A 22423-nucleotide genomic window follows, 5' to 3' on the forward strand; every position below is an offset into this window, starting at 1 on the left:
GCTGTGGTTTGTGGATGTGTTTTGAAGAGGGCCCCACTCCCTCCCAGCCCTGTCAGGCCACTCTGGGATTTGCAGATGTGCTGGAGATGTTGCCCCTTCCTTCACGTTTCATCCCTCCCCATACTGATCCCACCTGCCCAAGCTTGGCACAAGACCTGAACTTTCCTCTTCACTGGGCTCTGTGGGTCTCTTGTTGCTCCTCTGATTTTAAAGTTTTGATATCTGGAGCCTTTTGGATTTTTTCCATGGGCTGTGTGCCAAAACATGGTGCCACTTTTGATTGTCAGAAAGAGGATTTGGAGGCCGCCCAGGATTGTTGGAGGTGAATATTGCATGATCCTCAAAAACAACCCAGGCAAGTCCGGGCTGTGTCAGTGCCCAGCATGATGGCCTGAGAATGGTCTGAGGGGATGGACCTGCAGGCTTGTGGTCAGAACCCCAAAGTCCAGATGGCAGCAAGTCCCCAGGGCTGTAGCCCAGGAATTGGATCCTTTTGGCCAACCTTTAAAACCTGACAGGTGCTGGACATCTGCTGGGGTTCTGTGAAGGGCAGAATGGAGTTCTGCCAAATGTTGTTTGTTGGGCGGAGTCATCCTGGGTAGGAAGGAATGCCTGGGCCCCGTTTGGAACAATTGGTTTTGCCTCTGAAAAAAGCCTTTATTATCAGGTTTTGGTTGAGAAGAAATGGAGCAGGAGGTGTCCCTTTGTGGGAAAGAGGACCTGAAGTATCCAGGCTAGAACTGGGAAATATGTTATGACCAAGCAGGGAGAAGTGCCTTTTGCCATCTGCTCAGCACTGGTGAGGTCCCACGTGAGGTGTTGTGGGCAGCTCTGGGCTCCCCAGTGTGAAAATGAAGAATATTTAGTGAATCCAGACCAGTTGAAGACAATAAGACTCCCAAGAGGATGGAGAACCATAACTAGAGGATAGGCTGAGACAGCTGGGACTGACAGTGGACAAGGATGGATGGGGGCTGTGATCAGTGTATGCAAATCCCTGATGGCAGGGAGTGAAGTGAAGGAGCCTGTCTGTTCACAGCAGTGCTCACGTGCAGGGCAAGAGAGGAAGGGCACAAGTGAAAACGAGTGGAATTCCCTGGGCAAAGAATAAAAGAATCTTTTGTGGGTAAGTTGGCCACAGAGTGGAAGAAGTGTTGGAGTGTCTGTCCTGAGAGACGGAACAGTTAATTGTCCATGGTGCTGGAAATCCTGCCCGCGATGACTGTGTGTGTGCAGGGGAGTTGAAGCATTCGCCCTCCAGATTTCCTGCCCAAGTGGTTGATGCAGTTCCTCAGTTGGCATGAAGGATGAGTGTTGGAATTCAGGAAACTTGGATTGTGATAGTTTTAGTCTATAGGAACACATGTGAGTCAAGATGGAGGATTTGGGGTGTTGTCTAAGTCCATCTTTTTCACATTCTTCTTCCTACTTCTCCACCTTCTTCTTCCTTCTTCATTTAGGTTTAGAAGTTTTTCTGTAATTGGTGGATGGAGTTAGCATTGCAGACCTCAAGAAGTTAGGTATTGGGTGTAAAGTGAAAATAGTTGAAGTGGTGTCACGGTCAACGGGTGAAATGCAGCAATCAATATGACTGATCAGCAGAGTCAGTCTATTTAGACGAGTTTACACAATTTATAGCACACCTAATGAAGTTTATGCATAGTACTAAAGCAAGCTCCCTATTGGTTACATGATAAAGCGTTAACTAATTCCCTCCTCTGCATTCCTGTGGTTAGCTGATCTCCAAACTTCTGCTTCCCCACCCTGTAGCACCGCTACCCTCAAGGACACACTGCCCCGGCCCATATAGGTAAGGGCTGATCACACATCCTGATACTTATGCACCTGCAGGGTCTACGTGACCCCTCGCCGCCAGCCATTCCTCTGCAAGGTGGCATTTCACAATTGGACAGATTGTCCTTGAGGAGACCTTGTAGAGATAGAGAGGTAAGGCATTTTACCTCATTTCTCTTGCTTGCTAGTGAGAGCTCACAACTCCTGAGTTTGTAAATAGATAAGATATAATAATCAACCAAGTCCGAACTCAGCATCTACATTTCCTGTGTATTATTCATCCTGGTCTTGGAAGAGAGTAAGGAATCCAGAACTGTCACAGATCTGCTGCTTGGTGAGAGACTTTGTCTTGTGTGCACTGGGATGGAAACTCTTTAGCAGAGCTGTCCCCAGGAGAGCATTAATGAGTCCAAGGCTTTGGTGCACCAGAGATGTGTGTGACAGATTCTGGAAGATGATCCCTCCTCTGCTTCCTATGCCAGACTCCGTTATTAGTAGTTTTGACACATTTGTAAGGGAAGGTGTTGATGGTCTATTCCATGTAACCTCCATGTCCTGTGGTGCTATCGAATGTATTCGGTGTAGGGTGTGAGAGCATTGGAATTACAAAGGAACAGGAGGCATCTCAGGCTTTGATGCAGGAAAAGTTTATTGAGGTAAAGGAATGAAAAGGCAGGAGAAAAAACTGGAAGGAATTCAGTGCAAGGAGCACACATAACGACCATCAGCTGAGGATATTTTCTTGCAGGAGTTCTTGCAGCATCCGAAGCAGGTGGTGTCAGTGGTGGTGCTGAGGGCCCTCAGCAGATGTAGCCGCCCCTTCTGCCATAGCAGCCCAGGCCTCCCAGGCCGTAGCCAAATCCACGGCCATAGCCAAGGCCATAGCCAAAGCCACCAAATCCCCCAGAGATGGGCTGTCCCTGGACACTGAGTTCAGTGCCCACGGCAGCCGAGGAGGTGGATCCGACGGCGGTGCTCTGGGGGAAGGAGGTCATGATGGGTCCTGGCAGGGTGACCAGCACAGGGGAAGGGTTGATGATGACACGGGAATCCTGGCATTGCAGGGCACAGGGCTCGTTGCAGCTGTTGGCCAGCGGGGTGGGTCCGCAGGGAGTGCAGAGGTTGTTGCAAGCCATGGCTGTGCTGTGGAGGGACCTGGAGGAGAGAGGAGAGAGGCATTGCAGGGGAGAGGGGGGTCTGAGAGGCTGTGATGCTGGAGGGTGAGGAAGTGTGGAGGCTTTGAGGTTCTGAGGGGAGGTGTGAGGGCTGCTGAGGCTGTAGATGAGTGTGCTAGAAGAGAGGGGCAAGGGAACCAGGAGAGGAGAATCAGGGGTTTGAGGCTCACCTGGTTGTCAGCAGGAGGAGGTGTATGGAGAAGTGTGTGAGGGAGAGAGGCTCTGGGCCAGTTTTATGCTTGATGTGGAGCGGTGGGACAGCCTTGTCCCATGGCCTTGGGGCATTTTTTAGGCAGCAGCTCTTGCTTTGCCCAGCCTGGTGAGTCATTGTGTGGGGACTGTTTTCCTTCCTGATATTCTGCAATTCTGTGTCCTTCCTTTGAGTCCATGCCCATTTGACCTTGACAGCAGATTTCAATTGGGAGAAACAGAGGCCAGTACATAGGTACAGGTTTTGTCTTGCATGTAGAACATGCAAACAAAGCTTCCAGGAATTTGGGTGTTGTGTCATGTCTTTATTTCACCCACAGCCTTTCCTTCCGGCCAAAGCTACTTCTCAGCATCCTGGAATATTGTCCTTGTTCTGGGCTGAAATTTCATAGATGGAACATGAGACAGCCGTGTCCCCTTGTCTATTAAAAGCTCCAGCAGTTACCTGGAGAGTATTCAGACAAGAAATGCCAAACAGGCTAAGGGAGTTGACCCTCCTGTTGCACACCACTCTTGGGGCTGCAGAATAGAACAAGGCCATGGATATTATTGACCTTGAGCAGTGCAGGGAGATCATGACACTGATGGCACTGGAGTATCCTTAAGAATAGGAAAAGCTGAGAGAGCTGGGATTTCTTTCAGGAGTATCAAAAAATGCAAATTGGACACGTGTCAATGTGCCATGCAATGACCTCAGTGCTGACACCCCAAATCTCCTACGAATCTTCTACATGTGACAAGAACAAACAACAACAACACCTTGGTCTCTAATCCTTGCAACTTCAACCTACCACCAAGGTCAGATGGAGATGGCCTCAGGGGCAGCACATGAAATTGCACAATTCCAGAGGGGAACAACTGCTCCATGACAAAGAATGAAAGAGGAGCTCGCTGCCTGTCTGTTAGTAATTATTGGGTTTTGCCCACAGGAACAACTCATTAAGAGTTACAAATTACTTGTGGCTTGAACACATGACTTGATGTCACAGACCAGCCTGGGAAAAAAGGGATCAGGCCCCGTTTGTTGTTTATTGGATTTCTGAATGAGGTCAAGGAATACACTTTAAATGACAGAGAATATTGCTGTGTCAATTTCAAAATGCAAGTAGCCAATGACACTGGAACAAGTTCAGCCATGAATTGCCTCTCCTTTCCCGGATGCTCCTTCTTGATGCCATTGAGGACACATAAAGGAGGAACTCGCTTTCCTCTCAAGCACTGGGACTTTTCCAAGCTCTTGTGCAGTGATCTCCCCTGGAACTCAGCAGCGCCCTCAGCATTCTAGGGTGCAACACAAGGACTGATGGACATCCTGGAATAGAAGAGGAGCCCAGTCTTTAAAAAGCACCCACAAACCACAGCACATGTGTGCCATTAAATGACATCACTGACGACATTGCACTTCTTCTGGGCTCAGGTTGTTTATTCACTCCTCCCTGACACACATTTGAGAATCAAATCCAACCAAATGCCCACTCCTGTCTCCAGTTTTAAAGCTGCTGTCAAGGTCATATGGACAGGGACTCAGGAAATTGAGGTGGAATTGCAGAGTTGTTAAAAGAAAAACAGTCTTCGCAACATGACTCATCAGGCTGGGCCAGGCAAGAGCTTTTGCCTGCAAAATGCTCCAAGGCCATGGGACAAGGCTGTCCCGCCCCTTCAGGATCAGCATAAAAGCCAGTCCAGAGCCTCTCTCCCTCACACACTCCTGCACCTGCCTTCTCCTGTTCCTGCGCACAGGAAGGTGAGCCTCATACTGCTGACTCTCCTACACCTGCACCCCTGGCCCCTCTAATGCCACACACTTGGCCCAAACCTCAACAGCCCTCACACATCTCCACAGACCCACAACAGCCTCCACAGTGCCTTGTCCTCTTTCGTAACTTTCCCTCGCCCACCCCTCACCCGTGCCCTGCCTCACCCCCCTCTCTTCCAGGGACCGTCCACACCACAGCCATGGCCTGCAACAACCTCTGCTCTCCCTGCGGACCCACCCCACTGGCCAACAGCTGCAACGAGCCCTGTGCCCTGCAATGCCAGGATTCCCGTGTCATCATCAACCCTTCCCCTGTGCTGGTCACCCTGCCAGGACCCATCATGACCTCCTTCCCCCAGAGCACCGTCGTCGGATCCACCTCCTCGGCTGCCGTGGGCACTGAACTCCGTGCCCAGGGACAGCCCATCTCTGGGGGATTTGGTGGTTTTGGCTACGGCCTTGGCTATGGCCGTGGATTTGGCTATGGCCTGGGAGGCCTGGGCTGCTACGGCAGAAGGGGCGGCTACATCTGCTGAGGGCCCTCAGCACCAGCCTTCACACCATGCTCCCACTGTGGGGCGGGAAGACACTGATGATCTGGCCAAACCTTTTCCATGAAAAAGACCTTGGCTTATTGGCACCCTTCTTGAGCTTCAGCTCCGCTCTCGTCCATTTGCTGCTTATGGCCTTTCAGTCTTCTACCTCAATAAAATTTTCCTGCATCACATCTTAAGTTGAGTCCTTCTTATTTCTGATCGCAAACCTCCTGCAGGCTCACTCTGCACTAAGCCAGGGTTCCAGAGTGCCCCGGGGTGGGTGAAAAAATGCTCCAAGGCGGGGTTTAGGATCTATTTCTCCATTCTACCATAAACTGGCACACCTTCCTCTTCCAGTGCATCTCACAAATCCTTCAGCTACTGAATCACAGACCTGCATACACCAAGGCAGATCTATCCCTGCCACTGGCACAATCCTCTCTGGGTGGTGTGTTCCCTTTTGACAGGACAACAATTGCTCCAGACCCTCATCATCCTCCAGACCCATCTACAGATCTCATGGAGCAGGTCCATGTCTTCTTCATCTTTGGGGGCTCAGAGTTCAACATGGAACTCTGCTCATGGCACAGGAGAGCAGAGGGTGAGATTCCCCCACTCCCTTGTGCTGCCCGCGCTCTGGGGGTGAGCCCAGGATGCAAGGAGGAGTTTCTGGTTGGTGAGTTCACGTGGTCAGGGCACATCCAATTCTTCATCCAACACCCACAACTGTCCTCCTTGGGGCTGCTCTCAATCCCCTCATCACCACCCATCCCGTATCCTGCATGTTTGGGATTGCTCCAATCCAGGTGAAGGAGATTCTGCCTCTCTGCTCTTCTCTGATGATGCTGGAGAACTGTATTTAACTTTGGGTTACTGGGAACAAGGAAGACAAGACTCTCTTGGAGAACATCAAGGGTATGGCCTTAAGGGTGAGCACTGGCTGAAATTTTGGGACAGCCTTGGCCCGTGACATTGGGACATCTTCCAGGCTGAAGCTGGGGCCTGGCACAGCCTGGTGAGTCATGAGGTTGGGACAGTTTTGGATCCAACAGCTCTTAAATTCCATGTTCTGCTCTTGAATTCCATGTTCATCCGACCTTGCTAACAGCTTTAGCGGATTGGTATTGATTCCAGCATGAGTGAATGAGGGAAGGTGGACCAATATCCCGTACCTGGACTTGTCCAAAGCTTTTCTTCCTGTGCCAGACAACATCCTGGTCTCTAAGCTGCAGAGGTGTGGAGTTGATGGCTGGCCCTCTGGCCGCATTGGGAATGGGCAGGATGGTCTCATTCCAATGTTGTGGTCAATGGTTGCCCCTCTGTGGAGAACAGGGATGAGTGGTGACCCACAGAGAGTCATATTGGAACTGTTGTAACTTCCCATCTTTGTCAGGGATCTGGAGAGGGGGTTTGAGTGCCCCCTTGGCAAGACTGGGGATGACACCAAGGTGAGTGGCGTGGTTTATGGTCTGAGGCAGGGGATGGTATCCAGAGGGCTCTGGATGGCTGGTGTGCAGCTGGGGAAGGCCAGCAGGGCCAAGTGTAAGATCCTGAATGTGCCTCAGAGCAATCTCCGTAATGGAGAGTGGATTGGTAATGATTGAGAGCATGACTGAGGAAAAGGACATGGGGTGTTGGAGGTGAAGAACTGGACATTCCCCAGCCATTTGAACGTGCTGACAAGGAACCATCCATGTCCTGGGCTCATCCCCACAGCAGGGCAGAAAGTGAGGGGGGATTCTGCCGCTCTGCTGGTGGAGCAGAGCCGCTCAGCTGGGGAGACTGGAGTTGTGCTTTCAGTTCTGGGACATTAAAATAAGGAGGATATGGATGTATTCGAGCAGATGTAGCGGTAGTGATGGAAGTTGCTGAGGGGCTGGAGCAACTGCTGTGCAGCCAAAGTGCAGACAGCACCCAGGATGGGCCGGTGTCACAGGCAGGGATAGACCTGCATTAGTGTAGTTGGGCCAGGAATCAAGAAAGGGAAAGGTTTGTGGGATCCACTGGAAGAGCGAATTGTGGTAGTGGGTGGCAGTGAGGGAAGAGAAGACATCTCAATCTGTAATACCAGAGAAATTTATTGAGACACAAAAACAGTGAAAGCTTCATGAGCAGACATGGGAAGGGAGCTGGACAGAGGTACAAGTAGAGAAAAAATCAGCCAAGGTTCTTTGCTTGCAGCGCGTTTGGCCAGAAGACCAAGGCCTTCCTGCCCCACAGGGGGAGCAGCCCATCAGAGGTGCCTGATGGTCTCTGACTTGGGAGAAGGGGTTTGAAACAGAGGAGACTGGACAGAGCCAGTGGGGTGATGCAGAGCAGGGAGTGGGAGAAGAGCAGCAGGAAGATGGGCCATGTTTGCAGGCAGCCCAGGCTGGCCCCTTGGCTGCTGCCTTGCTTGGGGCCCTGAGAGCAGGAGCTGGAAGTGCTGAGCCCCTGGGAGAGCCTTGGCCCAGAGAGGCGTCCTCAATGGCTGAGATGTGTTCCAGGAGTGGGTGGTTGGTGTCAGGGCTGGTGCCGAGGGCCCTCAGCAGATGTAGCCGCCCCTTCTGCCGTAGCAGCCCAGGCCTCCCAGGCCGTAGCCAAATCCACGGCCATAGCCAAGGCCGTAGCCAAAACCACCAAATCCCCCAGAGATGGGCTGTCCCTGGGCACTGAGTTCAGTGCCCACGGCAGCCGAGGAGGTGGATCCGACGACGGTGCTCTGGGGGAAGGAGGTCATGATGGGTCCTGGCAGGGTGACCAGCACAGGGGCAGGGTCGATGATGACACGGGAAGCCTGGCATTGCAGGGCACAGGGCTCGTTGCAGCTGTTGGCCAGCGGGGTGGGTCCGCAGGGAGTGCAGAGGTTGTTGCAGGCCATGGCTGTGGTGTGGACGGTCCCTGGAAGAGCAGAGGGTGAGGCATGAGAGGGGACAAGAGGGTCAGAGTGTTAGGGATGCTCGAGAGTGAGGGAATGTGGAGGCTGTTATTGGTCTGTGAGGAGTTGTGAGGGCTGCAGAAGGTGCCCCAGATCGTGCTGGAAGAGAAGGGCGAGGTGTGGAGGGGATCAGAAGGTTCAGGGGTTTGAGGCTCACCTGGTTGTCAGCAGGAGGAGAAGGTCTGAGGAGATGTGTGTGAGGGAGAGAGGCTCTGTGCCGGCTTTTATTCTGATCCTGGAGGGGTGGGACAGCCTTGTCTCATGGCCTTGGGGCATTTTGCAAATGAAAATTCCGTGCTAGTTCAGCCTCCTGAGTCATGATGTGGGGAGTGTTTTTCCTCCCACAGCTCTGAAATTCTATGTCTTACTCTTGAGTCTGCATTCATCTGGTCTTGGCATCAGCTTTCGCTTGAGGATTGGTATTTGGGAGTGTTTCATTATAAAATGGGTGTCAGGAAGGAATGAATAAACAAGCGGAGCGCAGCAGAGTTGCAATGTCATCAGTGAGGTCATTTTGTGGCACTCGTGTGCTGTGGTTTATGGTTGCTTTGTGAAGATTGGGCTCCTCTTCTGGCTCACTGGATGTCCATCAGTCCTTGTGTTGCACCCAGGAATGCCGAGGGAGCTGCTGATGTCCTGGGGAGGTCACTGTGTAATAGCTTGGAAGTGTCCCAGTGCCTTGGAGCGTCGGATGCATGAAAGGGATCTCATGGCTTTGTCTTGAATGCGATGAAGAGATAACATCTGGAAAATGATCGGCTGTTCAGGCTGAATTTCTCCCACTGTTTTGGCCCTTTTGGAATTCTCAACTGTGCACGATAACTTGCTCTGTCATTTAAATTTTATTTCTTGACCTCATTAGGAAACCATTAAACAAACAGGAAATGGGTACCCAGGCAGGTCTGTGACATCCTTTGTCATATTTCACATCAAGGTCATATGGTTTCAAAGCTTGCATCCTTTAAGGCTTAATATCACGTTCCTGCGAGCAAAACCCAATAATTACTTGCTCTGGCCAACTACATCATCTTACTTTCCTTGTCATGGTGCAGTTGATCGTGTTTGGAATTTTGTGATTCCATGTCCTTCTCTTGAGTGTGTGTCCACCTGACCATGGTGGCAGCTTTTAAATGTGGTTATTAGAGGTTAAAAGCTGGTGCTGATGGTGCATGGCAGGTTGGGGTGAAGCCGTTACCAAAGCTTGGGAGAGGTGTGGTGTCATTACTGGTGTCACCCTCTGATACTGGTGTGCTGTTGGTTTTTTGTATGAGTTGTGAAGTGGGGCCCCATTCCCTCCCAGCCATGCTGTTGGTTTTTATCTTCTTTTCAGTTAGAGTCAGGATTAAATGCTGGAGAGACAGTATTTCGTGTTTGGGCTCAGATGTTTCTGAATGCTTATCTACATTACAGTTTCCCAAGCTGTGAGTTCTAGCTAACAAAATCAAAAATGGCTGATGATGGAGTGGCTGAGGCACCAATTAGTTGTGTCGCCAGTCAGAGAGACCTGGATGCTGTGGCTTAAAGGAATCTCCTGCATTTCAAGAACAGGAAATGTGAAGTTCTGCATCTGGGCAGGAAGAGCACTTGGCCTTGGCTCAGGCAGTGAGTCTGGAAAGCAGCTTTTTGAGCATGGCTCTGTAGTGCTGGTGGAGAAGAAAAAGACCGCAAGATTGCAATGAAGTCTAAGTTAAAAAGTTGTCATCAGTGTCCCAGAGAGATTTCAGGCAATTCTTGTCATGAAGTTTGGAGAGGTGTCCTGTGCTCTCTTTAGAGCACTAACGGGGTCCCTTGTGGTGTGGTTTGGGCAGTTCTGGGCTCCCCAGTGGAAGATGCTCATGGACTTAGTGAAACAAAACCCGTTCATGGCTAACAGGATTCCAAAGGGGCTGGGGGACCTTTCACAGATGAGAGACTGAGAGAGCTTTCTGAGAGAGCTTTATGGAATTCTAATATTCCATGTCCTGTTCTTGACTCTTTTTCCTTCCTAATTTGGCAGCTGCTTTTAAGTATGAGAGGGTATTTGGGAGGAATTGCATGGAAGGTTCATGTCAGGGAGGGCAGAATAAACAACCAAAGTGTTCGGGCAGTGCAATGTCATCAGTGAGGCCATTGCCTGACATTCGTGTGCTGTGGTTTGTGGATGTGTTTTGAAGAGGGCCCCACTCCCTCCCAGCCCTGTCAGGCCACTCTGGGATTTGCAGATGTGCTGGAGATGTTGCCCCTTCCTTCACGTTTCATCCCTCCCCATACTGATCCCACCTGCCCAAGCTTGGCACAAGACCTGAACTTTCCTCTTCACTGGGCTCTGTGGGTCTCTTGTTGCTCCTCTGATTTTAAAGTTTTGATATCTGGAGCCTTTTGGATTTTTTCCATGGGCTGTGTGCCAAAACATGGTGCCACTTTTGATTGTCAGAAAGAAGATTTGGAGGCCGCCAAGGATTGTTGGAGGTGAATATTGCATGATCCCCAAAAACAACCCAGGCAAGTCCGGGCTGTGTCAGTGCCCAGCATGATGGCCTCAGAATGGTCTGAGGGGATGGAACTGGAGGATTGTTGTCAGTGTCCCAAAGTCCAGATGGCAGCAAGTCCCCAGGGCTGTAGCCCAGGAATTGGATCCTTTTGGCCAACCTTTAAAACCGGACAGGTGCTGGACATCTGCTGGGGTTCTGTGAAGGGCAGAATGGAGTTCTGCCAAATGTTGTTTGCTGGGCGGAGTCATCCTGGGTAGGAAGGAATGCCTGGGTACCGGCTGGAACAATTGGATTTGCCTCTGAAAAAAGCCTTTGTTTTGTGGTTTTGGTTGAGAAGAAATGGAGCAGGAGGTGTCCCTTTGTTGGAAAGAGGACATGAAGTATCCCGGTTAGAATTATAAAATATGTTTTGACCAAGCAGGGAGAAGTGCCTTTTGCCTTCTGCTCAGCACTGGTGAGGTCCCACGTGAGGTGTTGTGGGCAGTTCTGGGCTCCCCAGTGTGAAAATGAAGAATATTTAGTGAATCCAGACCAGTTGAAGACAATAAGACTCCCAAGAGGTTGGAGAACCATAACTAGAGGATAGGCTGAGACAGCTGGGACTGACAGTGGACAGGGATGGATGGGTTTTGTGATCAGTGTATGCAAATCCCTGATGGCAGGGAGTGAAGTGAAGGAGCCTGTCTGTTCACAGCAGTGCTCACGTGCAGGGCAAGAGAGGAAGGGCACAAGTGAAAACGAGTGGAATTCCCTGGGCAAAGAATAAAAGAATCTTTTGTGGGTAAGATGGCCACAGAGTGGAAGAAGTGTTGGAGTGTTTGTCCTGAGAGACGGAACACTGAACTGTCCATGGTGCTGGAAATCCTGCCCGCGATGACTGTGTGTGTGCAGGGGAGTTGAAGCATTCGCCCTCCAGATTTCCTGCCCAAGTGGTTGATGCAGTTCCTCAGTTGGCATGAAGGATGAGTGTTGGAATTCAGGAAACTTGGATTGTGATAGTTTTAGTCTATAGGAACACATGTGAGTCAAGATGGAGGATTTGGGACGTTGTCTATGTCCATCTTTTTCACATTTTTCTTCCTACTTCTCCACCTTCTTCTTCCTTCTTCATTTAGGTTTAGATGTTTTTCTGTAATTGGTGGATGGAGTTAGCATTGCAGACCTCAAGAAGTTAGGTATTGGGTGTAAAGTGAAAATAGTTGAGGTGGTGTCACGGTCAACGGGAGAAATGCAGCAATCGATACGACTGATCAGCAGAGTCAGTCTATTTAGACGAGTTTACACAATTTATAGCACACCTAATGAAGTTTATGCATAGTATTAAAGCAATCTCTCTATTGGTTACATGATAAAGCGTTAACTAATTCCTACCTCAGCATTCCTGTGGTTAGCTGATGTCCAAACTTCTGCTTCTCCACCCTGTAGCACCGCTACCCTCAAGGACACACTGCCCCGGCCCATATAGGTAAGGGCTGATCACGCATCCTGATACTTATGCACCTGCAGGGTCTACGTGACCCCTCGCAGCCAGCCATTCCTCTGCAAGGTGGCATTTCACAATTGGACAGATTGTCCTTGAGGAGACCTTGTAGAGATAGAGAGGTAAGGCATTTTACCCCATTTCTCCAGCTTGCTACAGAGACCTCACAACTCATGAGTTTGTAAATAGATAAGATATAATAATCAACCAAGTCCAAACTCAACATCTACATTTCCTGTGTATTATTCATGCTGATCTTGGTAGAGAGAAAAGAAGGCAGAACTGTTACAGATCTGCTGCTGGTGAGAGACTTTGTCTTGTGTGCACTGGGATGGAAACTCTTTAGCAGAGCTGTCCCCAGGAGAGCATTAATGAGTCCAAGGCTTTGGTGCACCAGAGATATGTGTGACAGATTCTGGAAGGTGATCCCTCCTCTGCTTCCTATACCAGACTCCGTTATTAGTAGTTTTGACACATTTGTTAGGGAAGGTGTTGATGGTCTATTCCATGTAACCTCCATGTCCTGTGGACCTGTGGAATGTACTCGGTGAGGGTGTGAGAGCATTGGAATTACAAAGGAACAGGAGGCATCTCAGGCTTTGATGCAGGAAAAGTTTATTGAGGCAAAGTAATTAAGAGGCAGGAGAAAAAACTGGAAGGAATTCAGTGCAAGGAGCACGCATAACGACCATCAGCTGAGGATATGTTCTTCCAGGAGTTCTTGCAGCATCCGAAGGAGGTGGTGTCAGGGCTGGTGCTGAGGGCCCTCAGCAGATGTAGCCGCCCCTTCTGCCATAGCAGCCCAGGCCTCCCAGGCCGTAGCCAAAACCACGGCCATAGCCAAGGCCATAGCCAAATCCACAGCCATAGCCCAGGCCATAGCCAAATCCACGGCCATAGCCAAGGCCGTAGCCAAAGCCACCAAATCCCCCAGAGATGGGCTGTCCCTGGGCACTGAGTTCAGTGCCCACGGCAGCCGAGGAGGTGGATCCGACGGCAGTGCTCTGGGGGAAGGAGGTCATGATGGGTCCTGGCAGGGTGACCAGCACAGGGGAAGGGTCAATGATGACACGGGAATCCTGGCATTGCAGGGCACAGGGCTCGTTGCAGCTGTTGGCCAGCGGGGTGGGTCCGCAGGGAGTGCAGAGGTTGTTGCAGGCCATGGCTGTGCTGTGGAGGGACCTGGAGGAGAGAGGAGAGAGGCGTTGCAGGGGAGAAGGGGGTCTGAGAGGCTGTGATGCTGGAGGGTGAGGGAGTGTGGAGGCTTTGAGGTTCTGAGGGGAGGTGTGAGGGCTGCTGAGGCTGTAGATGAGTGTGCTAGAAGAGAGGGGCAAGGGAACCAGGAGAGGAGAATCAGGGGTTTGAGGCTCACCTGGTTGTCAGCAGGAGCAGGAGGAGGTGTGAGGAGAAGTGTGTGAGGGGGAGAGGCTCTGGGCCAGCTTTTATGCTGGTCGTGGAGGGGTGGGACAGTCTTGTCCCATGGCCTTGGGGCATTTTTTAGGCAGCAGCTCTTGCTTTGCCCAGCCTGGTGAGTCATTTTGTGGGGACTGTTTTCCTTCCTGATATTCTGCAATTCCATGTCCTTCCTTTGAGTCCGTGCCCATTTGACCTTGACAGCAGATTTCAATTGGGAGAAACAGAGGCCAGTACATAGGTACAGGTTTTGTCTTGCATGTAGAACATGCAAACAAAGCTTCCAGGAATTTGGGTGTTGTGTCATGTCTTTATTTCACCCACAGCCTTTCCTTCTGGCCAAAGCTACTTCTCAGCATCCTGGAATATTGTCCTTGTTCTGGGCTGAAATTCCATAGATGGGACATGAGACAGCCGTGTACCCTTGTCTATTAAAAGCTCCAGCAGTTACCTGGAGAGTATTCAGACACGAAATACCAAACAGGCTGAGGGAGTTGACCCTCCTGTTGCACACCACTGTTGGGGCTGCAGAATAGAACAAGGCCATGGACATTATTGACCTTGAGCAGAGCAGGGAGATCATGACACTGATGGCACTGGAGTATCCTTAAGAATAGGAAAAGCTGAGAGAGCAGGGATTTCTTTCAGGAGTATCAAAGAATGCAAATGGGACACGTGTCAATGTGCCATGCAATGACCTCAGTGCTGACACCCCAAATCTCCTACGAATCTTCTACATGTGACAAGAACAAACAACAACACCACCTTGGTCTCTAATCCTTGCAACTTCAGCCTACCACCAAGGTCAGATGGAGATGGCCTCAGGGGCAGCACATGAAATTGCACAATTCCACAGGGGAACAACTGCTGCATGACAAAGAATGAAAGAGGAGCTCGCTGCCTGTCTGTTAGTAATTATTGGGTTTTGCCCACAGGAACAACTCATTAAGAGTTACAAATTACTTGTGGCTTGAACACATGACTTGATGTCACAGACCAGCCTGGGAAAAAAGGGATCGGGCCCCGTTTGTTGTTTATTGGATTTCTGAATGAGGTCAAGGAGTACACTTTAAATGACAGAGAATATTGCTGTGTCAATTTCAAAATGCAAGTAGCCAATGACACAGGAACAAGTTCAGCCATGAATTGCCTCTCCTTTTCCGGATGCTCCTTCTTGATGCCACTGAGAACACATAAAGGAGGAACTCTCTTTCCTCTCAAGCACTGGGACTTTCCCAAGCCCTTGTGCAGTGATCTCCCCTGGAACTCAGCAGCTACCACAGCATTCCTGGGTGCAACACAAGGACTGATGGACATCCTGGCACAGAAGAGGAGCCCAGTCTTTAAAAAGCAGCCACAAACCACAGCACATGTGTGCCATTAAATGACATCACTGATGACGTTGCACTTCTTCTGGGCTCAGGTTGTTTATTCACTCCTCCCTGACATATTTTCAACAATCAAATCCAACCAAATGCCCACTCCTGTCTCCAGTTTTAAAGCAGCTGTCAAGGTCATATGGACAGGGACTCAGGAAATTGAGGTGGAATTGCAGAGTTGTTGGAAGAAAAACAGTCTTTGCAACATGAATCAGCAGGCTGGGCCGGGCAGGAAAAATGCCCCAAGGCCATGGGACAACGCTGTCCTACCCCTCTACAACCAGAATAAAAGCCGGCCCAGAGCCTCTCTCCCTCACACACTTCTCCTCAGACCTTCTCCTCCTGCTGACAACCAGGTAAGCCTCAAAGCCCTGAACCTTCTGATCCCCTGCACACCTCGCCCTTCTCTTCCAGCACGATCTGGGGCAACTTCTGCAGCCCTCACACCTCCTCACAGACCCACAACAGCCTCCACATTCCCTCACTCTCCAGCATCCCTAAAACTCTGACCCTCTTGTCCCCTGTCATGCCTCAACCTCTGCTCTTCCAGGGACCGTCCACACCACAGCCATGGCCTGCAACAACCTCTGCACTCCCTGCGGACCCACCCCACTGGCCAACAGCTGCAACGAGCCCTGTGCCCTGCAATGCCAGGATTCCCGTGTCATCATCAACCCTTCCCCTGTGCTGGTCACCCTGCCAGGACCCATCATGACCTCCTTCCCCCAGAACACCGTCGTCGGATCCACCTCCTCAGCTGCCGTGGGCACTGAACTCAGTGCCCAGGGACAGCCCGTCTCTGGGGGATTTGGTGGCTTTGGCTACGGCCTTGGCTATGGCCGTGGATTTGGCTATGGCCTGGGAGGCCTGGGCTGCTACGGCAGAAGAGGTGGCTACATCTGCTGAGGGATCTCAGCACCAGCCTTCACACCATGCTCCCACTGTGGGGTGGGAAGACACTGCTGATCTGGCCAAACCTCCTCCAAGAAAAGGATCTTGGCTTATTGGCACCCTTCTTGAGCACAGCTCCGCTCCTGTCCATTTGCTGCTTCTGGCCTTTCAGTCTTCTACCTCAATAAAATTTTCCTGCATCACATCTTATGTTGAGTCCTTCTTATTTCTGATCCCAAGACTCTTCCAGGCTCACTCTGCACTAAGCCAGGGTTCCAGAGTGCCCCGGGGTGGGTGAAAAAATGCTCCAAGACTGTGTTTAGGATCTATTTCTCCATTCTACCATCAACTGGCACACCTTCCTCTTCCAGTGCATCTCACAAATCCTTCAGCTACTGAATTACCGACCTGGATACACTAAGGCAGATCTATCGCTGCCTCTGGCACAATCCTCTCTGGGTGGTGTGTTCCCTTTTGGCAGGACAACAATTGCTCCAGACCCTCATCATCCTCCAGACCCATCTACAGATCTCATGGAGCAGGTCCATGTCTTCTTCATCTTTGGGGGCTCAGAGTTCAACATGGAACTCTGCTCATGGCACAGGAGAGCAGAGGGTGAGATTTCCCCACTCCCTTGTGCTGCCCACGCTCTGGGGGTGAGCCCAGGATGCAAGGAGGAGTTTCTGGTTGGTGAGTGCACGTGGTCAGGGCACATCCAATTCTTCATCCAACACCCACAACTGTCCTCCTTGGGGCTGCTCTCAATCCCCTCATCACCACCCAACCTGTATCCTGCATGTTGGGATTGCTCCAATCCAGGTGAATGAGATTCACCCTCTCTGCTCTGCTCTGCTCTGATGATGTTGGAGAACTGTATTTAACTTTGGGTTACTGGGAACAAGGAAGACAAGACTCTGTTGGAGAAGATCAAGGGTATGGCCTTAAGGGTGAGCACTGGCTGAAATTTTGGGATAGCCTTGGCCCGTGACATTGGGACATCTTCCAGGCTGAAGCTGGTGCCTGGCACAGCCTGGTGAGTCATGAGGTTGGGACAGTTTTGGATCCAACAGCTCTTAAATTCCATGTTCTGCTCTTGAATTCCATGTCCATCCGACCTTGCTAACACCTTTAGTGGGTTGGTATTGATTCCAGCATGAGTGAATGAGGGAAGGTGGACCAATACCCTGTACCTGGACTTGTCCAAAGCTTTTCTTCCTGTGCCAGACAACATCCTGGTCTCTAAGCTGCAGAGGTGTGGAGTTGATGGCTGGCCCTCTGGCTGGATTGGGAATGGGCAGGATGGTCTCATTCCAATGTTGTGGTCAATGGTTGTCCCTGTGTGGAGAACAGGGATGAGTGGTGACCCACAGAGACTCGTATTGGAACTGTTGTAACTTCCCATCTTTGTCAGGGATGTGGAGAGGGGGTTTGAGTGCCCCCTTGGCAAGACTGGGGATGACACCAAGGTGAGTGGTGTGGTTTATGGTCTGAGGCAGGGGATGGTATCCAGAGGGCTCTGGATGGCTGGTGTGCAGCTGGGGAAGGCCAGCAGGGCCAAGTGTAAGATCCTGAATGTGCCTCAGAGCAATCTCCGTAATGGAGATTGGATTGGTAACGATTGAGAGCATGACTGAGGAAAAGGACTTGGGGTGTTGGAGGTGAAGAATTGGACATTCCCCAGCCATTTGAACGTGCTGACAAGGAACCATCCATGTTCTGGGCTCATCCCCATGGCAGGGCAGAAAGTGAGGGGGGATTCTGCCGCTCAGCTGGGGAGACTGGAGTTGTGCTTTCAGTTCTGGGACATTAAAATAAGGAGGATATGGATGTATTTGAGCAGATGTACAGGTAGTCATGGAAGTTGCTGAGGGGCTGGAGCAACTGCTGTGCAGCCAAAGTGCAGACAGCACCCAGGATGGGCCGGTGTCACAGGCAGGGATAGTCCTGCATTAGTGTAGTTGGGCCAGGAATCAAGAAAGGGAAAGGTTTGTGGGATCCACTGGAAGAGCGAATTGTGGCAGTGTGTGGCAGTGAGGGAAGAGAAGACATCTCAATCTGTAATACCAGAGAAATTTTTTGAGACACAAAAACAGTGAAAGCTTCATGAGCAGAAATGGGAAGGGAGCTGGACAGAGGTACAAGTACCGAAAACATCAGCCAAGGTTCTTTGCTTGCAGCACGTTTGGCCAGAGCACCAAGGTCTTCCTGTCCCACAGTGGGAGCAGCCCATCAGAGGTGCCTGATGGTCTCTGTCTTGGGAGAAGGGGTTTGAAACAGAGGAGACTGGACAGAGCCAATGGGGTGATGCAGAGCAGGGAATAGGAGAAGAGCAGCAGGAAGATGGGCCATGTTTGCATGCAGCCCAGGCTGGCCCCTTGGCTGCTGCCTTGCTTGGAGCCCTGAGAGCAGGAGCTGGAAGTGCTGAGCCCCTTGGAGAGCCTTGGCCCAGAGAGGCATCCTCAATGGCTGAGATGTGTTCCAGGAGTGGGTGGTTGGTGTCAGGGCTGGTGCTGAGGGCCCTCAGCAGATGTAGCCGCCCCTTCTGCCGTAGCAGCCCAGGCCTCCCAGGCCGTAGCCAAATCCACGGCCATAGCCAAGGCCGTAGCCAAAGCCACCAAATCCCCCAGAGACGGGCTGTCCCTGGGCACTGAGTTCAGTGCCCACGGCAGCCGAGGAGGTGGATCCGACAGCGGTGCTCTGGGGGAAGGAGGTCATGATGGGTCCTGGCAGGGTGACCAGCACAGGGGAAGGGTTGATGGTGACACGGGAATCCTGGCATTGCAGGGCACAGGGCTCGTTGCAGCTGTTGGCCAGCGGGGTGGGTCCGCAGGGAGTGCAGAGGTTGTTGCAGGCCATGGCTGTGGTGTGGGGGGTCCCTGGAAGAGAGGGGGGTGAGGCAGGGCAGGGGTGAGGGGTACAATGGGTGGTGTTTCCAGAGGGCAAGAGAGTGCGGAGGCTGTTGTGGGTCTGTGGGGAGGTGTGAGGGCCGCTGAGGCAGGGTAGGATCATGCTGGCAGAGCGGGGCCAGGGGTACGGGAGCAGCAGGGTCAGGGGTTTGAGGCTCACCTGGTTGTCAGCAGGAGGAGAAGATCTGACTAGACGTGTGTGAGGAGAGAGGCTCTGGCCGGGCTTTTATGCTGGTTGTGGAGGGGTGGGACAGCCTTGTCCCATGGCCTGGGGGCATTTTTTAGGCAGCAGCACTTGCCTGGCCCATCCTTGTGAGTCATTGAGTGTAGAGTGGTTTTCTTCATGGAATTCTGCAGTGTCATCTGCTGCCCTTGAGGCCGTGTCCCTCTGACCTTAGAGGGAGCTTTAGTGTGCACGTTGGTCTGTGGCAGGATTTGCTTGTTTGATACATGTCTGGGAAGTCTGAACACACAAGTCGAGACCAGCAGAGTTGCGATATCAGCAGTGAGGTCATTTTGTGGCAGTCGTGTGCTGTGGTTTGTGGGTGCCTTGTGAAGACTGGGCTCCTATTCTATGCCACTGGACGTCCATCAGTCCTTGTGTTGCACCCAGGAACGCTGAGGGTTCTGCTGATGTCCTGGGGAGGTCACTCTGCCATAACTTGGAAAGGTTCCAGTTCCTGGCAGCTCGTCCTGATGGATGAAAGAGGACTTTGCCCTTGTGTCTTGCATGAGATCAAGATCTTGGAAAGAAGAGTTTCTTCAGGTCAAACAGTTCCTACAGTTCCTGTATTGTACTCCGTTAAGATTTCTGAAATTTACCCAATAAGATGTTCTATAATTTCAAGTGTATTTCTCAAACTCATTTTAGAAATCAAAAAAAAAACCAACAACAAATACAGGCCCATCCCTTTTTTTCCAGCCTGGTGTGTGACGTCAATTCATTTACTCCCTGTTCAACCCAAAGGGTTTCATAACTTATATCCTGTCCGTTGTAATATTGTGTTCCTATTAGCAAAAAGGAGTAATTACTAATGGACAGTAGGTGAGTTGTTCTTTCCCTCTCTGGCACGGTGCTGGCGTTCCTTTGAGGAATTCTGCAATTCCACGTACTTCCCTTCAGGCCGTGTCCATCTGACCTTGGCGGCAGCTTTTGAGTTGTGAGTATTAGAGGTCAAATGCTGTTCTGGATGGTTTATGTCAGAGGGTGGGTAGAAGACGTGACCAAAGCTTTGTGGAGGTGGGGTGTCATCAGTGAGGTCACCCCAAGGCACCGGTGTGCTGTGTTTTGTGTGCGTGTGGTGAAGAGGGACCCCATTCCCTCACAGAGATTTTAGGCTGCTCGGAGCTTTGCAGGTGTTCTGGGCCTGAGCCTCTGTCCCTTTAATCACGTTCTCTACCTCCCTGCCTTGGCTAGAAGTCTCCAGGCTCCTCTGTATTCCTGGCCTTTGCCACTGGAGATGGGAAAGCAATCCACATGGCTTAGGGAGGTGTCCTGGGCTCCTCACAGTGTTGGGTCATGCCAGGCACTGGTGTCAGCTGGGCCCAGCAAGGTCACACTGTGGGGTCACAGCTGGGCTGTCACAGACACAGGGAAAGGAAACCTCATGGAGGATAAGGAGAAGAAGCAGCACGAGGGGAACAATTACTCACAGATTGATTAGTACATCCTGCAAATGCACTGAAGGGTTTGAACTGTGTCTGCATTTCAAAGATAAGGAAGTCCTGTGGGACCATTTTTAGGCCCTGATAGAAGCCCAGGAACATGACACCAGTTACCATTCCCTTGTCAACAACAGCATTCGAGCAGGGAATGACCTGGTGATGCTGACGGAGTTGAAATTGATTGTGAGGTGGCCATGTACCCTCTGATGTAAAAAGCTCCAGGAATTGCCAGGACAGGATTAGGAAACATATAATAGCAAAACTAATACGAGGAGGATGAGGAAGTAAGGTGTCTTGTACCATCTCAGTGGTGGGGCTGCAGAGCGCAACAAGGACATGGACATGGTTGATGAAGAGTAGCACCAGGAGACCATGACACTGACAGGACTGGGGTACCCTAAAAACAAGGAGTTGAGAGAGCTGAGGGCTCTTTCAAGCAGAAGAAGGCAAATGGGAAATGAGGTCACTATGCCATGGCATGTCCTCATCAATGACACAACAAATGTCCCCAGGATGTTTGAATGTTCTACTTGTCCTGAAATGCACCAGCAACTAGATAATGGACATTAATTCTTGTAATTAAAAGCTGTCACCAAGGTCAGAGGGACACAGCCTCAGTATAAGGAGATGTAATTGCAGAATTGCATGAAAGAAAACACTCCTCACATCAGGATTCAGCAGGGTGGGCCAGCCAAGAGCTGCGTCCTGCAAAATGCCCCAAGGCCATGGGACAAGGCTGTCCCGCCCCTCCACGACCAGCATAAAAGCCAGCCCAGAGCCTCTCTCCCTCACACACTTCTCCACCTGCCTTCTCCTCCTGATCCTCCTGACAAGGTGAGCCTCAAACCCCTCGTCCTCCTATACTTTCACCCCTGTCCCCACTTTTCCACCACACTCAGGCCCAGCCTCAGCAGCCCTCACACCTCCCCACAGACCCAAAATAACCTCCACGCACTCTTGTCTTCCTGAGACACCGCCCATTGCACAACTCACCCCTGCCCTGCCTCACTCCCCTCTCTTCCAGGACCCTCCACACCACACCCATGGCCTGCAACAACCTCTGCACTCCCTGCGGACCCACCCCGCTGGCCAACAGCTGCAACGAGCCCTGTGCCCTGCAATGCCAGGATTCCCGTGTCATCATTGACCCTGCCCCTGTGCTGGTCACCCTGCCAGGACCCATCATGACCTCCTTCCCCCAGAGCACCGTCATCGGATCCACCTCCTCGGCTGCCGTGGGCACTGAACTCAGTGCCCAGGGACAGCCCGTCTCTGGGGGATTTGGTGGCTTTGGCTACGGCCTTGGCTATGGCCGTGGATTTGGCTATGGCCTTGGCTATGGCTGTGGATTTGGCTACGGCCTTGGCTATGGCCGTGGGTTTGGCTACGGCCTTGGCTATGGCCGTGGATTTGGCTACGGCCTGGGAGGCCTGGGCTGCTACGGCAGAAGGGGCGGCTACATCTGCTGAGGGCTCTCAGCACCAGCCCTGACACCACCTGCTTCGGATGCTGCAAGAACTCCTGCAAGAAAATATCCTCAGCTGATGGTCGTTATGCGTGCTCCTTGCACTGAATTCCTTCCAGTTTTTTCTCCTGCCTTTTCATTCCTTTGCCTCAATAAACTTCTCCTGCATCAAAGCCTGAGATGCCTCCTGTTCCTTTGTAATTCCAATGCTCTCACACCCTACACCGAGTACATTCCATAGCTCCACAGGACATGGAGGTTACATGGAATAGACCATCAACACCTTCCCTTACAAATGTGTCAAAACTACTAATAACGGAGTCTGGCATAGGAAGCAGAGGAGGGATCACCTTCCAGAATCTGTC

General features: G+C 51.4%; 4 protein-coding genes and 3 pseudogenes across 4 annotated transcripts; 3 read left to right on the forward strand and 4 right to left on the reverse strand.

Annotated features, from left to right (window-relative positions):
* Positions 1-2470: 2470 nt before the first annotated feature.
* On the reverse strand, positions 2471-3254 carry LOC136374643 (feather beta keratin-like; annotated as a pseudogene).
* A 1547-nt stretch (positions 3255-4801) lies between these two features.
* LOC136374750 (feather beta keratin-like) lies at positions 4802-5471 on the forward strand (annotated as a pseudogene).
* A 2524-nt stretch (positions 5472-7995) lies between these two features.
* LOC136374852 (feather keratin-like) lies at positions 7996-8664 on the reverse strand. Its single transcript, XM_066340267.1, has 2 exons — positions 8546-8664; positions 7996-8356 (listed from the first exon to the last, which is right to left on the reverse strand). The coding sequence occupies exons 1-2, from the start codon at positions 8662-8664 to the stop codon at positions 7996-7998; spliced, it is 480 nt and encodes a 159-aa protein (XP_066196364.1).
* A 4442-nt stretch (positions 8665-13106) lies between these two features.
* Positions 13107-13502, reverse strand: LOC136372517 (feather beta keratin-like). The gene has a single exon (XM_066337141.1). The coding sequence runs from the start codon at positions 13500-13502 to the stop codon at positions 13107-13109; it is 396 nt and encodes a 131-aa protein (XP_066193238.1).
* Positions 13503-15368: 1866 nt separating this feature from the next.
* LOC136372511 (feather beta keratin-like) lies at positions 15369-16037 on the forward strand. Its single transcript, XM_066337130.1, has 2 exons — positions 15369-15487; positions 15677-16037. The coding sequence occupies exons 1-2, from the start codon at positions 15369-15371 to the stop codon at positions 16035-16037; spliced, it is 480 nt and encodes a 159-aa protein (XP_066193227.1).
* A 2505-nt stretch (positions 16038-18542) lies between these two features.
* Positions 18543-19206, reverse strand: LOC136374951 (feather beta keratin-like; annotated as a pseudogene).
* A 2099-nt stretch (positions 19207-21305) lies between these two features.
* LOC136375146 (feather beta keratin-like) lies at positions 21306-22206 on the forward strand. Its single transcript, XM_066340539.1, has 3 exons — positions 21306-21427; positions 21618-21902; positions 22005-22206. Exons 1-3 carry the CDS (start codon positions 21306-21308, stop codon positions 22060-22062), a joined length of 465 nt encoding a protein of 154 aa, XP_066196636.1. The 3' UTR covers positions 22063-22206.
* The last annotated feature ends 217 nt before the right edge of the window (positions 22207-22423 follow it).

The sequence above is a fragment of the Sylvia atricapilla genome, chromosome 1 (genome assembly GCF_009819655.1).
Source record: "Sylvia atricapilla isolate bSylAtr1 chromosome 1, bSylAtr1.pri, whole genome shotgun sequence".
In the NCBI taxonomy this organism is placed as follows: Eukaryota; Metazoa; Chordata; class Aves; order Passeriformes; family Sylviidae; genus Sylvia; species Sylvia atricapilla.